The following is a 17,345-nucleotide window of genomic DNA, read 5'->3' on the forward strand; positions in this document are numbered from 1 at the left end:
AAAAGTGTGTGACTTCTGAGGCTGGTTTATATATAAAAGCCACTGTTTCTATTTTGCTCTCTTGGATCACCCACACTGGGAGAAGCCAGCCACAATGTCATGAAAACACTAAGGAATCCTGGGGAGAGGCCCATATGGGGAGGTGTGGAGATTCAGTCAGGATGGGGGGACAAATTTTAGTTATAGAGAATATACACAACCCTTTTGGAAGACCTAAGGGTTTTTACCATAATACTTAGCTGAAGGCAGCCTTGTCCTCTTAAATAAAGAGTAGAAAAAAAGGAATGTGGGGAATTTATCTAACTTGTTTACCCAAGTGGTCCTATAAACTAATCCTTACTCATTCCGGATGGTTCTCTTGGGGGGAAGTCAACCAGGGATATTACCCCACTAATGGTGTTTGCTTTAGGCCTCAGAACCTGGCCTTTAATCTATACCCTCTAGTGTTAACTCAACGCCTTTGTCATTTAATGTGTGCTGGCCTTTAATCATTAACCCTATGTGTGTTGACTTAGAGCCTCTGTTATTAAATCTATACTGAATAAAATGCCTGAAGGGGCAGCTAGTAGGGGCCAGTGGCTGCTATCTCTTTACAGCACTCTCTTCCAGCATACTTGTTCCCTGCGTTCTGTGTCTGAGTGAATTTATTCATCCTCATTAAGTCAGGGCCTGCAAGACAGACCCCTGGCAGGTGGTGACCCCGACAGGAAGGTATTGAGGCCTCCGTCAAGAACCTTCACCAAGTTGTTAGCCATTGATGAAGTCACTTTCAGTGGGAATCATCCAGCCAATCAGGCCTTTAATGCACAGAATGAAGCCCTTAATGCAACTTCATGAGACTCTGAAAAACCACAGAGCTAAAACATCCCTGAATATCTGACTCATAGAAATTATCAAACAGTAAATGTTTACTGTTTTAATTAACTAAGGGGTAATTTGTCACGAAGTAATAGGGTAACTGGTATACAGGTAGATACCATTATCCTCTTTTACTGACGGGGACACAAGGCAGATGAAATAGAAAGGTCAAACACATAGGCTCTGGAGGCAGAGTACCTAAATTTGAATCCTGGCTACTCCTATGGAAGATGGTATTTGTACATAACAAATATTGTTAAAATTTGTGAGCACTGACCAGGCATTTTTTAAGGCAATCTGCTACACTTTGACCAAATAATTCCACATCTAGAAATCAATGCTAGAGATGCTCATGTAAGAACTTCAAAGACAAAGGTGCAAAGTATGTGTCCTACACTGTTGTTTGCAATACTAAAAATTGAAAGCAACCCTAAACATCCATCAAGGGGAAAGAGAAAAATGAATTAATGCACATACATTTACTAGAACACTATGTAATATAATGAAATATTTGTAACTGTCTTTGAGGAAAACAGCTAGTTGCTAAGCAATTAATTTTTTAAAACAGCATAACTGTGTTCACTCATTACGTGTAAATATATTTTTTAAAAGGACTAGAGGGATATACAGAGTCTACAGTGGTTACTTACACCAGGGGCAAAAGCCTTTTACATTTTACTATATATACTTTTACTATATATACTTTATTTACTTTAACAAGCCTGAATTATTTGGGTACTTTAGGGAAAACTGGAGTTTCAAAGAGAAAAAAGAGATTTATTTCATTTAAAAGAAAAAGGTCTAAGGCAGTTCTAATACTACATGGCTTAGTTAATTAAAAAATAATAGCAACTAAATTTTGGCAATCAACAATCAGCAAAATAAAGGAGATTCCTAAAGCCAAATATCTTTACTAAAGGATTTCTTATGTTTACACTGCAGGCAATGCTTTTCGTTTTTTGGTTCTTTGGTTGGTGTCCTTCCACTTGAGAAACTGGTATAGGCACCAGAGTTATTTCCTGAATTTCTGTCCCAAGGTAGGTTCCTGCTAATTCTACAAATACAAATTTGATTTTAAAAATGTCAGTTGACTTCAGTACCAACAGGTAAAGTCTCCTCACTGGACCTAAGGAATAAAGTAATTTGGTACAAGAGATTTTTATAATTGAAACAATAACCAATAGTATAAACATTAATTATGTGAGGAAGAGGCAGACACTAAACAAAGGCAATCCTCCAATTGGGGTTATGATCCAAAGGCTATTTATTATCTTACATACATGATTTGAAATCCAAAACCCATTTTTCCCACAGAAACTATCTAAAATGGTATTTAGACTTTTAAGCCAACCTATACATGCTAATTTAATCTATTCTAAAATATATTCCTAACAGTATGATTCCAACAAGGCCAAAAGAAATATAAGAATTTGAAAACTGACTAAGCAGAATTCCCAAGATACCTGTAACTTCTAAAGTTTCTATATCGGCAAAGAATGGATCGCTCCAATACACTAGCAAAAACAAGGTGCCTACCTAATTCAACCAGAAGTGTGTGGGGAATAATAGGTGAGAACAATTTTATCTACCTGTTTAAGGCTCTAGGATCTATTCATGTATTACCAGTCATTTGTAGCTGGTCTACCTCCTCTGCTGAAATAAGTTTACATAATGTTTAAGAAGTTTATAAAGTTCATTCAGTTGTAAAATTAGCTTTCATGACACTACAAAAGACATTTATTTATCTAAACTTACAGGGAACAGATGGGGTAGTGTCCTTCAGTAGAATTCACTGTGCCACAGTAGGTTTAAATTTAGCTAATTTCTTCCAGAAATTAACTGGAATCCTATGCAGTATCTATCACAGCAGGACCTTGTTCACTGCTTTTACACACTGTTCAAAACTGCTGATTATGTCAAGCTAAGAGAATGAAAAGATTTCATTCATACAAACCTTTTTCAGAAAGGATAGTGAGAAGAATGATCAAAACAAAAACTGATGAAAGGATTTATTTAAAAGCTGCAAAATTTATTTCTAATTTCACAATTCACTAAATATTTCCATGCCTTTGATCTTACCTGATTTTCACTACCGTTAGGAAAGCAGGTCAATTATTATTACTCCCGTTCTAATAATGAATATATGTATGTATATATATATATATATATATATATATATATATATATAAAATAAGTATTGTGCTAGGCCAGGCACAGTGGCTCATACCTGTAATCCCAGCACTTTGGGAGGTAGAGGCAGGCGGATCACCTGAGGTCAGGAGTTCAAAACCAGCCTGGTCAACATGGCAAAACCCCATCTTAACAACAAAAAAAGTATCGTGCTTAAGGACAAAGCACAAGTACAAAGGTGGAGGGAATCCCTTTTATGAGCAGTATGGTGGATCTGAAAAGAGAAAGGTGGAAAAAAGTAAACAGAATTGAGATACTCCTGAGTTTTGCTTGAGAAGCAGGGAAACAGGGCAGTAACTAAAGAGGGATGTGGAGACAAGGGAGTGTATCATTAAGATGAGGAAAAAATGTTTGCATACTCTAGAAATGGGAAAAATCAGTGAAACAGAAGAGAAAGATTTGATGGAGTAACGTCTTTCACATATGACAGGGGATGAAGTACAGTGGAAAAGTGGAGAGCTGGGTGTGGTGGCTCACACCTGTAATCCCAGCACTTTGGGAGGCCGAGTCAGGTGGATACGATGTCAGGAGTTCGAGACCAGCCTGGCCAACATGGTGAAACCCTGTCTCTATCAAACATGTAAAAAAATTAGCCGAGTGTGGTGGCACATGCCTGTAATCCTACCTACTCAAGAGGCTGAAGCAGAAGAATCGCTTGAACCAGGGAGGCGAGGTTGCAGTGAGCCAAAATCGCACCACTGCACTCCAGCCTGGATGACAACTGCAAGATAAAAAAGAAAGAAAAGAAAGGAAAGAAAGGAAGAAAGAAAGAAGGTAAAGTGGAAGGACTGGCCTTTGATAGCACCATCTACAATTCAGAACTACCTACAGTAAGAGGAGGCTAGCAGGTAGGTAGCTACGGTAGGACCCTGTTGACATTCTGTCTTGATTACTTCTAAATTCTCAATCAAATAAAAACTAGGGTCATCAAGTGAAAATAAGGAGGGCAGATGATATGAAACTGTCCTGTGGCAGTGGAAGAGTGACTGGACTAGTAAACTGTAAGACTGTCAGGCGCTGCACACTAAGGACCCAATTAAGGGTAATGTTCATGAATTTAAGAGAGACAAGTCAAAGTGGCTACAGGTGCATCTCTGGCTGCTCAGGTGCAAGTACAAACATTGAGGTCAATTTAATCACATTTGAGGTTTTCTAAGCAAGAACAACGGAAGGAAAGTGAGACCACATTGCCAAGCCCTGTTAATATTATTTCAAACTTACATACTCCATAGCTTAGTACTTTCAGTACTAGTATTCTCATTTCATAGGAGAGGACCAACCAACAGGCATCTACTCAGTAACTTGCCCGAGGTCACAAAGCAAGTGGCACAGCCAACTATACCCCTCAAAACATACCCTAATTCCAACTACTTCTCTACACCTCCACTCCTACTACCCTGGTTCAAGCTCCAATTACTTAAAACTACTGCACAAGCCCCCTAACCGATCTCTCCGCTTTTCACTCTTGCCCACCCCACAGTATCAAAGTAACCTTTAAAAATCCTAAAAGTAGTATTTCTCTGTTGGGTGTGCTGGCTCGTGCCTGTAATCCCAGCACTTTAGAAAGCCGAAGCAGGAAGGTCACTTGAGGCTAGGAATTGGAGATGCCTGGGCAAAACATCAAGACCCCATCTCTACAAAAAATAAACTAAAATTAGATGGGCGTGGTGGCATGCATCCATAGTCCCAGCTACTGGGGAGGCTTAGGGTGGAGGATCACTTGAACCCAGGAGTTCGGAGATGCAGTGAGCTATGATCATGCCACTGTACTCTGGCTTGGGTGACAGGGCAAGACCTTGTCGAAAAACGAAGGGAAGGAAGGAAGGGAAGGGACAGCAGGGAGGGAAGGAAGGGAGGAGGGAAAGAAGGGAGGAGGGAAGGAAGGGGAGGCAAGGAGAAGGAAGGAGAGTAAGGGAGAGAAGGAAGGGAGGGAGGGAGAGAGGGAAGGGGGGAAGGGAGGGAAAAAGAGAAAAGAGAAAAGATTTCTGTCCTGCTTGTAAATGTTTCCAATTTTACCTTGAAAACCCCTAGCCTACAAGGAATGCTCTGGCCACTTGCCTAACTCATTCTTTTATCTCTTACCCACCACCTTAGCAATGAGGCTTTTTTTTTAGTTCCCAAAACATTCTTAAACACATTCTTTACCCCAGCAGTTCCCTACAGAAAATATTCTTCTCATCCTGTGTGCTCATTTTTATTCAGCTCTCAGCTTAAAATGTCACCTTATTCAGAAAGACCTTCAGTGACTAGTTAATTTAAAAGTAGCCACCCAGTGAAGTATTATCACATACGTTATCCTATTTCAACTTTCTACATAGGACTTAACATTACCTGGTTTTTAAAATTTGTTTTTTGATGGTTTTATCCCACTAGAATGCATACACCATCACAGCAGGGCCTGACCACTAAGTACACAGCAAATATTTATTAAATAAATGAATCAACATGCAAACACTCTACATTGGGGGATCACACTCGCTAGTTCACCAAAAGAAATATTCAATTCATTCAAAGATCTTTACTAAATGCTTACTGTGTGCAAGGCATCAAAACGGCAAAAGTCTGGCAAAAAGTGTACTAGATTTCTCAGTTTCTTCCTGTGTCTTGTTCTACCAATATGCCGAGAACTTTTAATTTTGCCTGTGATAAATTTTAATATTTACTACTTATTGCATTAATAATCTAGGAAACTTCTATAATTTGAAACTAGCATGACTATATTAAAAATATAACAAACCACCACAGGAATAATAAATGATAGCTAGTAAGTAAATCACTAATAAATGATGGCTAGTAAATACTGTATAATACAGGAGTACTGAAGCTAGATACACACACACTTTTTTTTGTCTTTTTTTTTTGAGATGGAGTTTCGCCCTTGTTGCTCAGGCTGGAGTGCAATGGTGCATCTCAGCTCACTGCAACCTTCTCCTTCAGAGTTCAAGCGATTCTCCTGCCTCAGCCTCCCAAATGGCTGGGATTACAGGCATGCGCCACCGTGCGCAACTAATTTTGTATTTTTAGTAGTGCGACAGGGTTTCACCATGTTGGTCAGGCTGGTCTTGAACTCCTGACCTCAGGTGATCCACCTGCCTTGGCCTCCCAAAGTACAGGGTAAAGTAATATTTTGTAACAATCACATTATAGAGATAAACCACAAAATGAGGTAATTCTTCACAGCACACTAATATGCTATTTATAGATATTAAAATAGTATCTTTAAAATTCTTAGCAAAAAAAATCCAATGTATATGCACAGTTTTAATGTCACTTGTATAGTAATCCAACCCCATTTCAGCTTTTGCATTTAAAGTCTCATCTCAAATTTACTGAGTTTTTAGTTATTCAAAGCAAACAGTGCCCAGAGTTAGACTGCAGGATTAATTTGTACACCACATGCTCTTTCTTGTTGTCATTTCATTGATGCAATAAAATGCTGCACTGTATTTTTTTTTTTAAACTTAAAAGGTTTATTCTTAAATAAACCTTTTATTTAAGTGGCTTTAACCAACAGCAATATAAAAAACTAAGTGTCTATGAAATTGAGCTTAAAAACTGTATTCCATGTCCCTCTAAATGTCCATCACACCACTAAACTTCAGAATTTTAAAGAATTTCAGAGAAGCAGTGGTCTATTACACATCTCACAATGCTTTAATATGTAGGCTACTTAAATGTCTCCCATAATTTTTACAGAAGACAGACCACCACATAATGAAAAAAAATCTAGCAATGGTCTCCCTACTGCATACATACCACCTTCTCATTTTGTTTCTGCATTGTTTGAATATTTTATAAGAAGGTTAGCATTACAATTGTAAAAAGATCTTTGTAAAGGTTAACACTAAAGACAGTGGTCATGTAACGTATCACGGTAATAGTCAAGTAAATGGTACAAAATGCCTAATAAGTCTTAAGAAAGTTTTGTTAGTTAAAACTAGAGCAAATAAAAACACCTTAAAACAAATTATCTTGTTTTTTCCACTTTGTATATCCCCTACTCTATAGCCATGCACTTAAGTCAATAAAGCTCCCAGATGCCCCAGACCACGTTCTACAGGTCCCTGTACTCCTCCAGTTCTGCCAGCAAAGCTCACTAAACATTTACTTGTTCAACAAATGAATCAGTCCCATGATTCCCCTTATCGCACGGTCCTTTCTTCCATTTTCGCTCACGCTCATCTCAAGTTCATAAGAGTTTCTATACTGACTACGTAAGTTACTAAATTTCCTTGGTTCCTCCCAGGTAAAAATTAAACAAGGACAAACCTCTGAGCAGAACAAAAACGGGTCTCAGTAAGATCCTATCTTGTCTTTTTAGATCTACTTCTAATATCCTTGGTTACCCAGTTCTCATAACAACTTAGAAACAGGACACTTAGTGTTGCCCTATTAAATATAATTTTCACTGTTTCTTTTCTTATTGGAAGTCTGAGGAATATTTAATTAATTCCAATAAGAATATTGGAATTAATTAAATATAATAATATTTAATTAATATTTATTTTCGTATCAAAAATAAATATTAATTAAAACCCACTACATAGAATTGAAACAGTTGTCTTGAAAAAATTTCCTAAAGTCATTAAAATAAAAACTGACAAGTCATTAAATGCAAACATTCCATATATCAGAGGAAATGCTTTAATTTCTTGCCTCAGACTAACAATATTAGTTTTTTATACTAATAGCAACAAAATTATATTTATATAAATAGCAACAAAAGCTGTAGAAGCCACTCCCTAACAATGAGCTTTTCAAAAATATTATTTCTAAAAGTATAACATACTACTTTTCCTTGGAAATAAACTGGAAAATAGCAAAAATAGTTAAGAATTTGTATAAGTTGGGTGAGGAATGGAAAAAAAATTAAAAACATTAAAAAAAAAAAAGAATTTGTACAAATTCAGATACAGCATTGGCTCTCAGTTAACACTTTAGGTGAAAAGTGCCTAAAACGCTAAACAAATCTTACAGAATATACTTTAGTCGAGCTGTTGAAAGAGTCACTGCATAACTTCAATACACCCACAAATATTTATCAAAAAGCCACAATATTTCTTTAGGTTTCAATAATTCTAAAATCAAACTATTATAAGCTGATTAAGTTACTGGGGCACCAACATTTGTTACCGCAAAGAACCAAAGGCAAATAGGCATTTTACGTAGTTTGCCTGATATCATCAAACAGACCCCATTTTAACTTTCACCCTTCAACTTATTAACGCATATTAAGCAGTAAAGAAACATTCAAGAGGAATTTGATTCTATTAGTACTGTCAGTCCACAGGGTGTTGTCAATTACTTCTGAGGACACAGAAAAGTTTTTCATGTGTAACTGATATCTCCTGTACCTTTAAGAAGTTAATCACACAGCCTACACCTACATATATTTTGAAAACAAATAATTTTGTACCAAAATCGCAGAAAGGCTGGGGGAACTCTCCTTGTTTCTTAAACAAAGATGTGCAAAACTTAAGATTAAATAAGTACAACGTAACGCTGTATCTCCACTCAAAGGAATCCACTGTTTAATCGATTCCATTTACTGACCACCAAGTAAATACAGTACATACTATTTAATCCTTACATCTCCGCAAGGCAGGTATTATCCCTATGGTACAGAGGCTGAAACTAAGCGTAATTTGCCCAAGGTCAAACCAAGTAAGTTACAAAACCACAAATGGTCAACTTAATTAACACCAAAGCCCCTGATCTCCACCCAAAATAGGAACAACTACTTTAAAAAATAGAGTTGGGCAGGAAACTGCTGGTTTAAACTTAGCATTATGACAATCTTAGCGGTGTATTCCAGAACATAAGCAGTAAATTTACACTCACGGCATTATTAGATTCTTGGCATAAAGTTGTGTTGACCTCAACAGTGTCTCTTTATGCAGTCACAAATACAGAAAAATGTATAACGTGGACTTCCGAAATGTGTAAGACTTTAACTGCAGAAGGGATTCAAAGTTGTTTTTTTTCTTTTCCCCCCCTTGAAGAGCTACTGTTTGGGGGCCTGGGGGAGTGTGGGTGAAGGGTTACAACTCCTAACAATGCCAAGATAAAGCAGAGAACTCGTTAAATCTGAAGTTCAGTTTGAGCTTGGAATGGATTTGAAGGCCTCTAATGCTAAATAAAACCTTCACCACCAAAGAGGCCTCAAAGTGGTCTACACAGGGTGTAGGTTGGGCGGCGGGAGGAAGGCAGCAGAACAATTCACTTACAAATAAAAGGGTTAACAATTCTGGGGGTAAAGGGGCAAATTCATTTTCACCACCGCACACCTCTCACTCGGCGGCAAACGAAACCTGATGCTTTTTTTTTTTTCCTTAAAGCTCATCTTCTCGGGTTACCAACTCTGGGACCTAAGCGCCTAACCAGGTCCACACAGGAGTACTGGCGACGCCTACGTCTCCCTCCCCCACCTGTGCACCCACACCAGAAAGCCAGGCACCACGGCGGAGGCTGCCTGGACCTCCCCATCCCCCTCCGGCCTTGCTAGCACAAGCTCCTAGGCCCGGGCCCGCGGGCGTGCGCTCCACGCCATCTGCCACCAGGCCTTCTGCGTCCGGCCACTGCTTCCCTATTCTACCACAAAGCCCCCGGCCAAGCCGGGAGGGTCGGCTCCGCCGCACGCCGGCAGGGCCGGGGTCGAGACCCAGACGCAGGGCCCTCACCGCACCCTCCGGGGCTTGCCCCGCTGAAGCGCGCCGCCCAGCTCCGCTCCCGGATCCTGGCGCTCCCCGCGGCCCGCACGCGGCTGCCCCCGCCCCCGGTCCGCGTGCATACCGTCTCCTCGGGGTCGATGTCTATCTTGAAGGTCTGCTGCTGGAGGGTCTTCAGGGTGACCTGCATGGTGCCGCCGCGCAGCTCTGCTACCGGGCCTGCGCCGGGTGCTGGCCGCTGGGCGGGGTCTATGGCCTGGCGGGGCCCCGGGGTCGCCCGCGCTCCTCGGGCTCTGGGGAGGAAGGCGGTGGGGGTGGGGGCTTGTCACATTCGCCTAGCGGAGCGGCCTCTCCCCCAGCCTGTCCTCCGGCCTGCGCCGCTGTGACTGCGGCCTTCTCCGCGAGCTCGAGCTCGGGCCGCCGTGCCTCCTCACGCGCCAGGCGCCAGACACCGAGTCCGGAGGAGGCGCGAGGGGCTCTGCGAGTCAAGCAAGGAATCCGCTAGCTCACCACAGGATGGTGGCCGCCATCATCGTGACTCGCCGAGACGTACCCCCTCCCCCACCCGAAAACCCTTGGGGGGGATGGGGCCAGGCGGACGAAGCGCGCAGGCGTGAGGGGGGTGCGGCGACGCTTTGCGCCGGCGCGGCAGAGGACTCCGCCCCGGAATTGGGGGCGGGCGGAAGGCGGCTCTGGAATGTCGGCGACCCGGACCCGGATTGCGCAGGCGCGGCGTTCCTCGGACGGCTGGGGCTCTCCGGGCTTCCTCTACGCAACTATTGCCGGAGAGTTCTCGCAGTCCGCCGCCGCTCCGCCTCTTTCCAGACTCCGCCCGGCTGCCGAAGTTACGCAATCTGTAGCCCGCGAAGCGCTACGTGGAGACTCGGCAGAGTGGATGCCGAGCCCTGGAGCGGGGAGTAATGGGGCGGAGTTTAAGTGAAAGGATGGCGGTAACCTCAGCTAGGGGCCGGCACCCGCGGGGGTCTCGCTGGGGAACTCAGCCTCCGGGTGTCTACTGATTCTTTAATCCCGCCAGCACAGGCTCCTGAGCCGGACTGCCCGTGTTCAAATTTTGTTTTCTCTCACTAGGCTTGGGACATTGGGCCTAAACAGATGGGCCGATTTAAAACGGAGGTTGGCCAGGCGTGGTGGCTCACGCCTGTAATCCCAGCACTTTTGGGAGGCCGAGGCGGGCGGATTACCTGAGGTCGGGAGTTCGAGACCATCCTGGCCAACGTGGTGAAACCCCCGTCTCTGCTAAAAATACAAAAATTTGCCGGCCGTGGTGGCAGGCGCCTGTAATCCCAGCTATTCGGGAGGCTGAGGCAGGAGAATTGCTTGAACCTGGAGGCGGAGGTTGAAGTGAGGCGAGATAGCGCCATTGCCCTCCAGCCTGGGCGACAGTGAGACTCCGTCTCAAATAATGATAGTAATTTTTTAAAAATAAAACGAAGGTCAAGTTCTGTCACACCTTGGGCAGAACTGTCCAGTGGTTCCCCGTCTAGCCCCAAGTTAAAGTCAGAGTTCTTAGAACGGATGCATTAGCCCCCTCACCTTTCCCCGCGTTGCTTTATTCTCCCCACTGGTGGATTCTAGGTTGCCCCCGCCTCAGGGCCTTCCTTTGCACTTGCTGTCCCGGCTCCCCTCCTTAAAATCCTTGCTCAGATGTTGCCTTCTTGGTGAGGTCTGCGCTGGCTGCCTTACTTAAAATCGCAACTTCCTATCTCTGTTACTGTGCTGTTTTCTTCCATAGCGGGTATCCCCTTTTAATTATCATGTAATGTATGTATCTTTTGTTTCTCATCTTTCTCCCTTTCCTTTAAACCCCAGACTGAAGCTGCACTGCACAGAGGCAAAGATTTTGCTTTGTCCACCCATGAACATGGCTGGCACACTGCAGGTGCACAGTAAATATTTGTGGAATGGGTGAATGTGCTTCCAGATCCTCAGCAGTAAAATGAGAAGAACAGTGTCACTCATTGATTATTGGAGGGGTAAGTTGAGTACTGTATGTAAAATCTTAGTACCAGGATCATAATAAACAGTCTGTAAGCGGTTAACTATTAGCAGAATGTCCGTTTACAGATAGAACACTGAAGTACACAGATGTTGAGTAATGTACCTGGAATCACCCAGCCAGTAGTAAGTGGCAAATCCAGAATGTGACCTCAGGCGAATGACTCCAGAGCCTGTGTCCCAGGGTGCGCCGCTCTTCCCTTCTTTTTTTGTTTTAAATATTATTTTTTTAAAGAGTCTCTGTTATCCAGGCTGGAGTGCAGTGGCACAAACATGGCTCACTGCAGCCTCAGCCTCCCGAGCTCAAGAGATCCTTCCACCTCAGCCCCTCGAGTAGCTGGGACTACAGGTACACACCACCGCTTACCAGCTGATATTTTTTGTGCAGATATACTCTCCCTATGTTACCAGGGCTGGTCTTGAACTCCTGGGCTCAAGCAATCCTCCTGACTTGGTGTCCCAAAGTGCTGGGATTACATGTGAGCCATCGCACCCAGATTTTCTCCTGTGTTTTACACTGTGCCTGTGGCACATTTGATTTAGTTCAAGTATAAAACACAGTTCTCGTCAGGCCACTAGCTCTACGACAATTACAGATTACTTCTCTGGGACAGCATCCTCACTAATACAATGTCACTGCTTGGTTTTCAGTAGCTTCTAGGAGCTTGGGTTTAATGTTTCTATGAAACTTTCCTTGACCAGCCTCCCCCTCCACTAACGTGATATTTCCCCTTTCACAGCAGGTAATTCCCTTCATAGTAATTAAATATGCATTCTTCTGCCCTCTATCTTCCTGTATATCTATTCTTAGTCACCAGGTGATTTCATCTTGGCCCTTGTTTCGAAATACCTCCCGCCTGGATCTCTCCTCTTAGCTATAGAGTTAGCCAATTGCCTAAGCAATATCTTTACTGAATATGTAACAAGCCTCTGAAACTTAATATGGCCAAAGAGAGCAACTACTTCCTCTCCCAGTTTTCCCCATCTTAGTTCATGGCCTCACAATCTACTCAGGTACTCAGACCAAAAATCTGGTCCTCATCCCTGGTAAGTGTCTTCCTTCCTTCACCCAATCCCAGCTACCACATGCCATTTATTATCAACTCCTGTCAACCTTATTCTTCCAAGTGTATCCCCAACTCAACCTATTTTCACTGTTTCTACTTCTACAGCCCTAAGCTAATCCATCACTATCCTTCACCTGCCTCCCACCTGGTATCTCCAGTTCCACTCTTTACCCCCAACAGCCTCCCCAGCAGCCAGAGTGGCCTTTTAAACCCATAAATCAGAGCATGTCATATGTATGCTTAATATCTAATTACGTTTTAGAATAAAAGTCAAACTCTTTATGTGGCCCTGGAGAGCCCACATGATCTGACTCCTGTCAATTTCTCTGACCTTATCTCTTTCCTTCTCTCATCCTCTCATTCACTGTCATCCATTTCCCTTTCTACCCTCACAGACTAAACTGGTTCTAGCCTAAGGGGCTTTACACTTGAGGTTCCTTCAGCTTGAAACTCTGTCTTCCCAATCTTCCAATGGCTAAACTCCTTTTCATCTTCAGGTTCCAATTTAAATTTTACCTTTTTAGAGAGGACTTCTCCAACAAATTTAATAATATATAATAAACATGCATTAAGCCTTTTTTCTAGGCAAGGCACTTGCTTTTTAGGGAGAAACACTCACTCTCTTGTTCACAACTGTTTTCCCAGCACCTACAACAGTACCTAGAACACAGTAGGTGCTCAGTAGTGTAGGTTGACTGACTCCTAACTCAGTTGTAAACTCCATGAGACAGAGCCTGAGTCAGTCCTGTGCATCTTGTTATCTGAAGAAGCTAGCATAATGTAGATACTCTATACATATTGTTTGAAAACATGATAGTCACTTTAGTGATAATTTACAACAGTTGTAAGAAAATGTGAAAATATTTTAAAACCTGGAATATGCTGTACAAAGTTATTATAATATTAAATTCTAGAACTTCCTGCCTCAACTATTATTGTCTGCGGAAAAAAAGGGATGAGAGAGATGCCTTTCCATATATTAGTGCATGCAAAAAAAAAGGGGGTTTTGGTTTTTTTTGGTTTTTGGGTTTTTTTTTTTGCTCATGGCAAAAGGAAAAAAAAAGCCAATATAGAAAGGGAGGGATTGGCTGGGCATGAGGTCTCATATACTTTGGGAGGCCAAGGCAGGTGGATCACGAGGTCAGGAGTTCAAGACCAGCCTGGCCTATACGGTGAAACACCGTCTCTACTAAAAATCCAGAAAAACTAGCCAGGTGTGGTGACGTGCACCTGTATGTAGTCCCAGCTACTCAGGAGGCTGAAGCAGGAGAATTGCGTGATCCCAGGAGGTGCAGGTTGCAGTGAGCTGAGATTGTGCTACTGCTCTCCAGCCTGGGCAATAGAGGGAGACTCCATCTCAAAAAAAAAAAAAAAAAAGAAAGGGAGGGATTGATTGAAAACAAAATCCCACTCCTACCTCCCTAGAAATAAGCATTGTTTTGAGTTCTTAGAAACTTTCTAGATATATAAAAGAATATTATTTCCCCAATATATTGGGAATATGAAGGGAATATGTTCTGAGAAATATGTCAGGCAATTCTGATGTGCAAACATCATAGAATGTGCGTACACAACCTAGGTGATATAGCCTACTACACACCTGGGCTATATGACATAGTCTGTAGCTCCCGGGCTACAAACCTGCACAACGTGCTGCTATACTGAGTACTGTAGATAATTGTAACACAATGGTAAATACTTGTATATCTAAACAGAGAAAAGATGTGATTTAAAAAAAGGCATAAAATATTTTAAATGGCACACCTTTATAGGGTGCTTATTATGAATGGAGCTTTCAGGAGTGCAAAATACTCTCGGCGAATCAATGAGTGACAGGTGTGTGACTATGAAAGTCTAAGGTGTTACTGTACACTACTATGGACTTTACAAACACTGCACACCTAAGCTACACTAAATTTATTTGTAAAATGTTTCTTTATTCAATAATATATTAGCTTGCTGTAACTATAAACTTCTAATTTTTTAACTTTTTGACTCTGGTACTTATAATGCAAACATATTGTACAGCTATACAAAAATATTTTCTTTACTTGCTCGGTAAGCTTTTTTTTTTTTTTTTTTGAGACAGGGTCTTGCTCTGTCACGGAGGCTGGAGAGCAGTGGCATGATCATAGCTCACTGCAGCCTCAAACTCCTGGCCTCAAGAGACCTTACTGCCTTTGCCTCCCAAAATGCTAGAATTACAAGCACAAGCCATTGCTTGGCCATTGCTTTTTTTCTTTTTCTTTTTGTTTTTTAAACTTTTTTTTTTAAGGACTAAGAAACATACATTAGCCTAAGCCTACACCAGGTTAGGATCATCAATATCACCTTTTTGTACCTTCATATCTTGTCAAACTAAAGGGCCTCAGGGTACAAAATGACATCCATGGAGCTGTCATCTCCTATAATAACAATGCCTTCTTCTGGAATACCTCTTGAAGGACCTGTGTGAGGCTGTATTACAGTTAACTTTTGTTTTATAGGTGGAAGGAGTACTCACTAAAAGAAAACAAAAAGTATAGTACAAGGCCCGGCACAGTGGCTCATGTCTGTAATCCCAGCACTTTGGGAGGCTGAAGCTGGCAGAATGCATGAGTTCAGGAGTTTGAGACCGGCCTGGGGAACATGGCAAGACCCTGTCTCTACAAAAAATAAAAATAGCAAAGCATAGTGACACACAACTGTAGTCTCTGCTACTTGGGAGGCTGAGGTAGGGGGATCACTGGAACACAGGAGGTGGAGGTTGCAGCCAGCCAAGATTGTGCCACTGCACTCTAGCCAGGGCTATGGAGTAATATTCTGTCTCAAAAAACAAAAAAGTATAATACAAACTGGATGCTGTGGCTCATGCTTGTAATTTCAGCACTTTGAAAGGCTGAAATGGAAGGATCGCTTGAGCCCAGGAGTTCAAGACCAGCCTGAGCAACATAGGAAGACTTCATCTCTACAAAAAAATGTTCTTAAATTAGCCGGGCTTGGTGGTACACACCTGTGGTCTCAGCTACTCTGGAGGCTGAGGTGGGAGGATCCCTAGAGCCTAGGAGGCCAAGGCTGCAGTGAGCTGTGATGGTGCCACTGCACTCCAGCCAGAGCGAGACCTTGTCTCAAAATTTCAATTTAGTATGTTAATACATAAACCTATAATCATTTATCATCAAGTACTACATATGATACATAATTTTATGTGCCAGACTTTTATATGATTTGCACTACAATAGATGTGTTAGCACCAGCATCACCACAAACACATGAGTTATACATAGCACTATGATGTTACGACACCCAAGATATCGTTAGGCATTAGGAATTTTTCAGCTCCATTAAAATGTCATGCATAGGTGTGCTTCAGCATTGACTAAAACGTCATGTAACACACGACTGTAGCTGTGGCAACAGTAGAATTTAGATGTCAATTAATTAAAATGTTTGCACAATATTTTCTGAGGTACAAAAGATAAAATTTTGTTTTGAATTTCTAGAAAAACTGCACACTGGACATGTTAGATAGTAAGACCTCCACCCCCACTCCAAAACACAAAAACCACCAAGATGAAGCTCTTGTCAGCAAGGCATTGTAGGTTAGGCCTTGAGCCTTTCTTCTAGAGCTATTGGGCCAAGATTAAATGATGGGAGGAAGGCATTAATTCCAAATGCTTGATAACAAGCATTGCTTGCATTTTTGGAAATCCATCAAACAGTTTAGGGAAGAGGCTGAGCAAGAAGAGATACAGCAGCTGCTGTCTTAAAAAATCCAGGGTAAAAATGCCAGACTAGACAACTCATTCATCCCACAAATAATTTTTTTTTTTTTAGACAGAGTCTCGCTCTGTCGCTGGACACCAGGCTGGAATGCAGTGGCATGATCTCAGCTCACTGTAACCATCGCCTCCTGAGTCCAAGCAATTCTCCTGCCTCAGCCACCCGAGTAGCTGGGACTACAGATGCATGCCACCATGCCCAGCTAATTTTTGTACTTTTTAGTAGAGATGGGGTTTCACCATGTTGGCCAGGATGGTCTTGATCTCTTGACCTTGTGATCTGCCCGCCTCGGCCTCCCAAAGTGCTGAGATTACAGGCGTGAGCCACCACGCTTGGCCCCAACAAATAATTTTTAAGAACTCAGTAGGAAACAGAACCAAGTCCTTGCACCCATGGAGTTTATATTTTAGTACAGTAATAAACTGATAATATGCTAAAAATAAAAACAATTGTAATACATCAGATGATAAGTACCATTTAAACAAATGTATGAAGAGGATGAATAGTGCTCTGCAAAAGGAATATTGCTTTACAGATTATTCCATTTATGTTTCAGTCTCATCCCACCCCCAGCAATGTTTTTGACTCTTTCTTTACCCGGAAATTAGCCCCAAGAAGGCTGGTCTGTAGGACTACTGCAATTGGCTTTCTGTGGCATCGGTGCAGGAGACAGGTTTGAAGGAGGAGAGTGAAGTTAGAGAATTTATGCCTCTTTGAGGTTGGCAGTGCACTTGATACAAGGTCACCGCTTCTGTAGGGTGGCTCCTCTCCATGACATTCTGGT

General features: G+C 42.1%; 1 protein-coding gene across 1 annotated transcript in view; it reads right to left on the reverse strand.

Annotated features, from left to right (window-relative positions):
* Nucleotides 1-10,361, reverse strand: part of RAD23B (RAD23 homolog B, nucleotide excision repair protein) — a 47,352-nt gene extending 36,991 nt beyond the window's left edge. The window contains exons 1-2 of the mRNA XM_017498574.1: nt 10,227-10,361; nt 9,841-10,009 (exon numbers count right to left, since the gene is read on the reverse strand). Of these exons, the coding sequence (XP_017354063.1) occupies nt 9,841-9,906 (66 nt within the window). The 5' untranslated portion in view covers nt 9,907-10,009; nt 10,227-10,361. The remainder of the gene's footprint in view (nt 1-9,840; nt 10,010-10,226) is intronic.
* Between the last annotated feature and the right edge of the window lie 6,984 nt (nt 10,362-17,345).

Source organism: Cebus imitator, unplaced genomic scaffold, assembly GCF_001604975.1.
Source record: "Cebus imitator isolate Cc_AM_T3 unplaced genomic scaffold, Cebus_imitator-1.0 Scaffold244, whole genome shotgun sequence".
NCBI lineage: Eukaryota > Metazoa > Chordata > Mammalia > Primates > Cebidae > Cebus > Cebus imitator.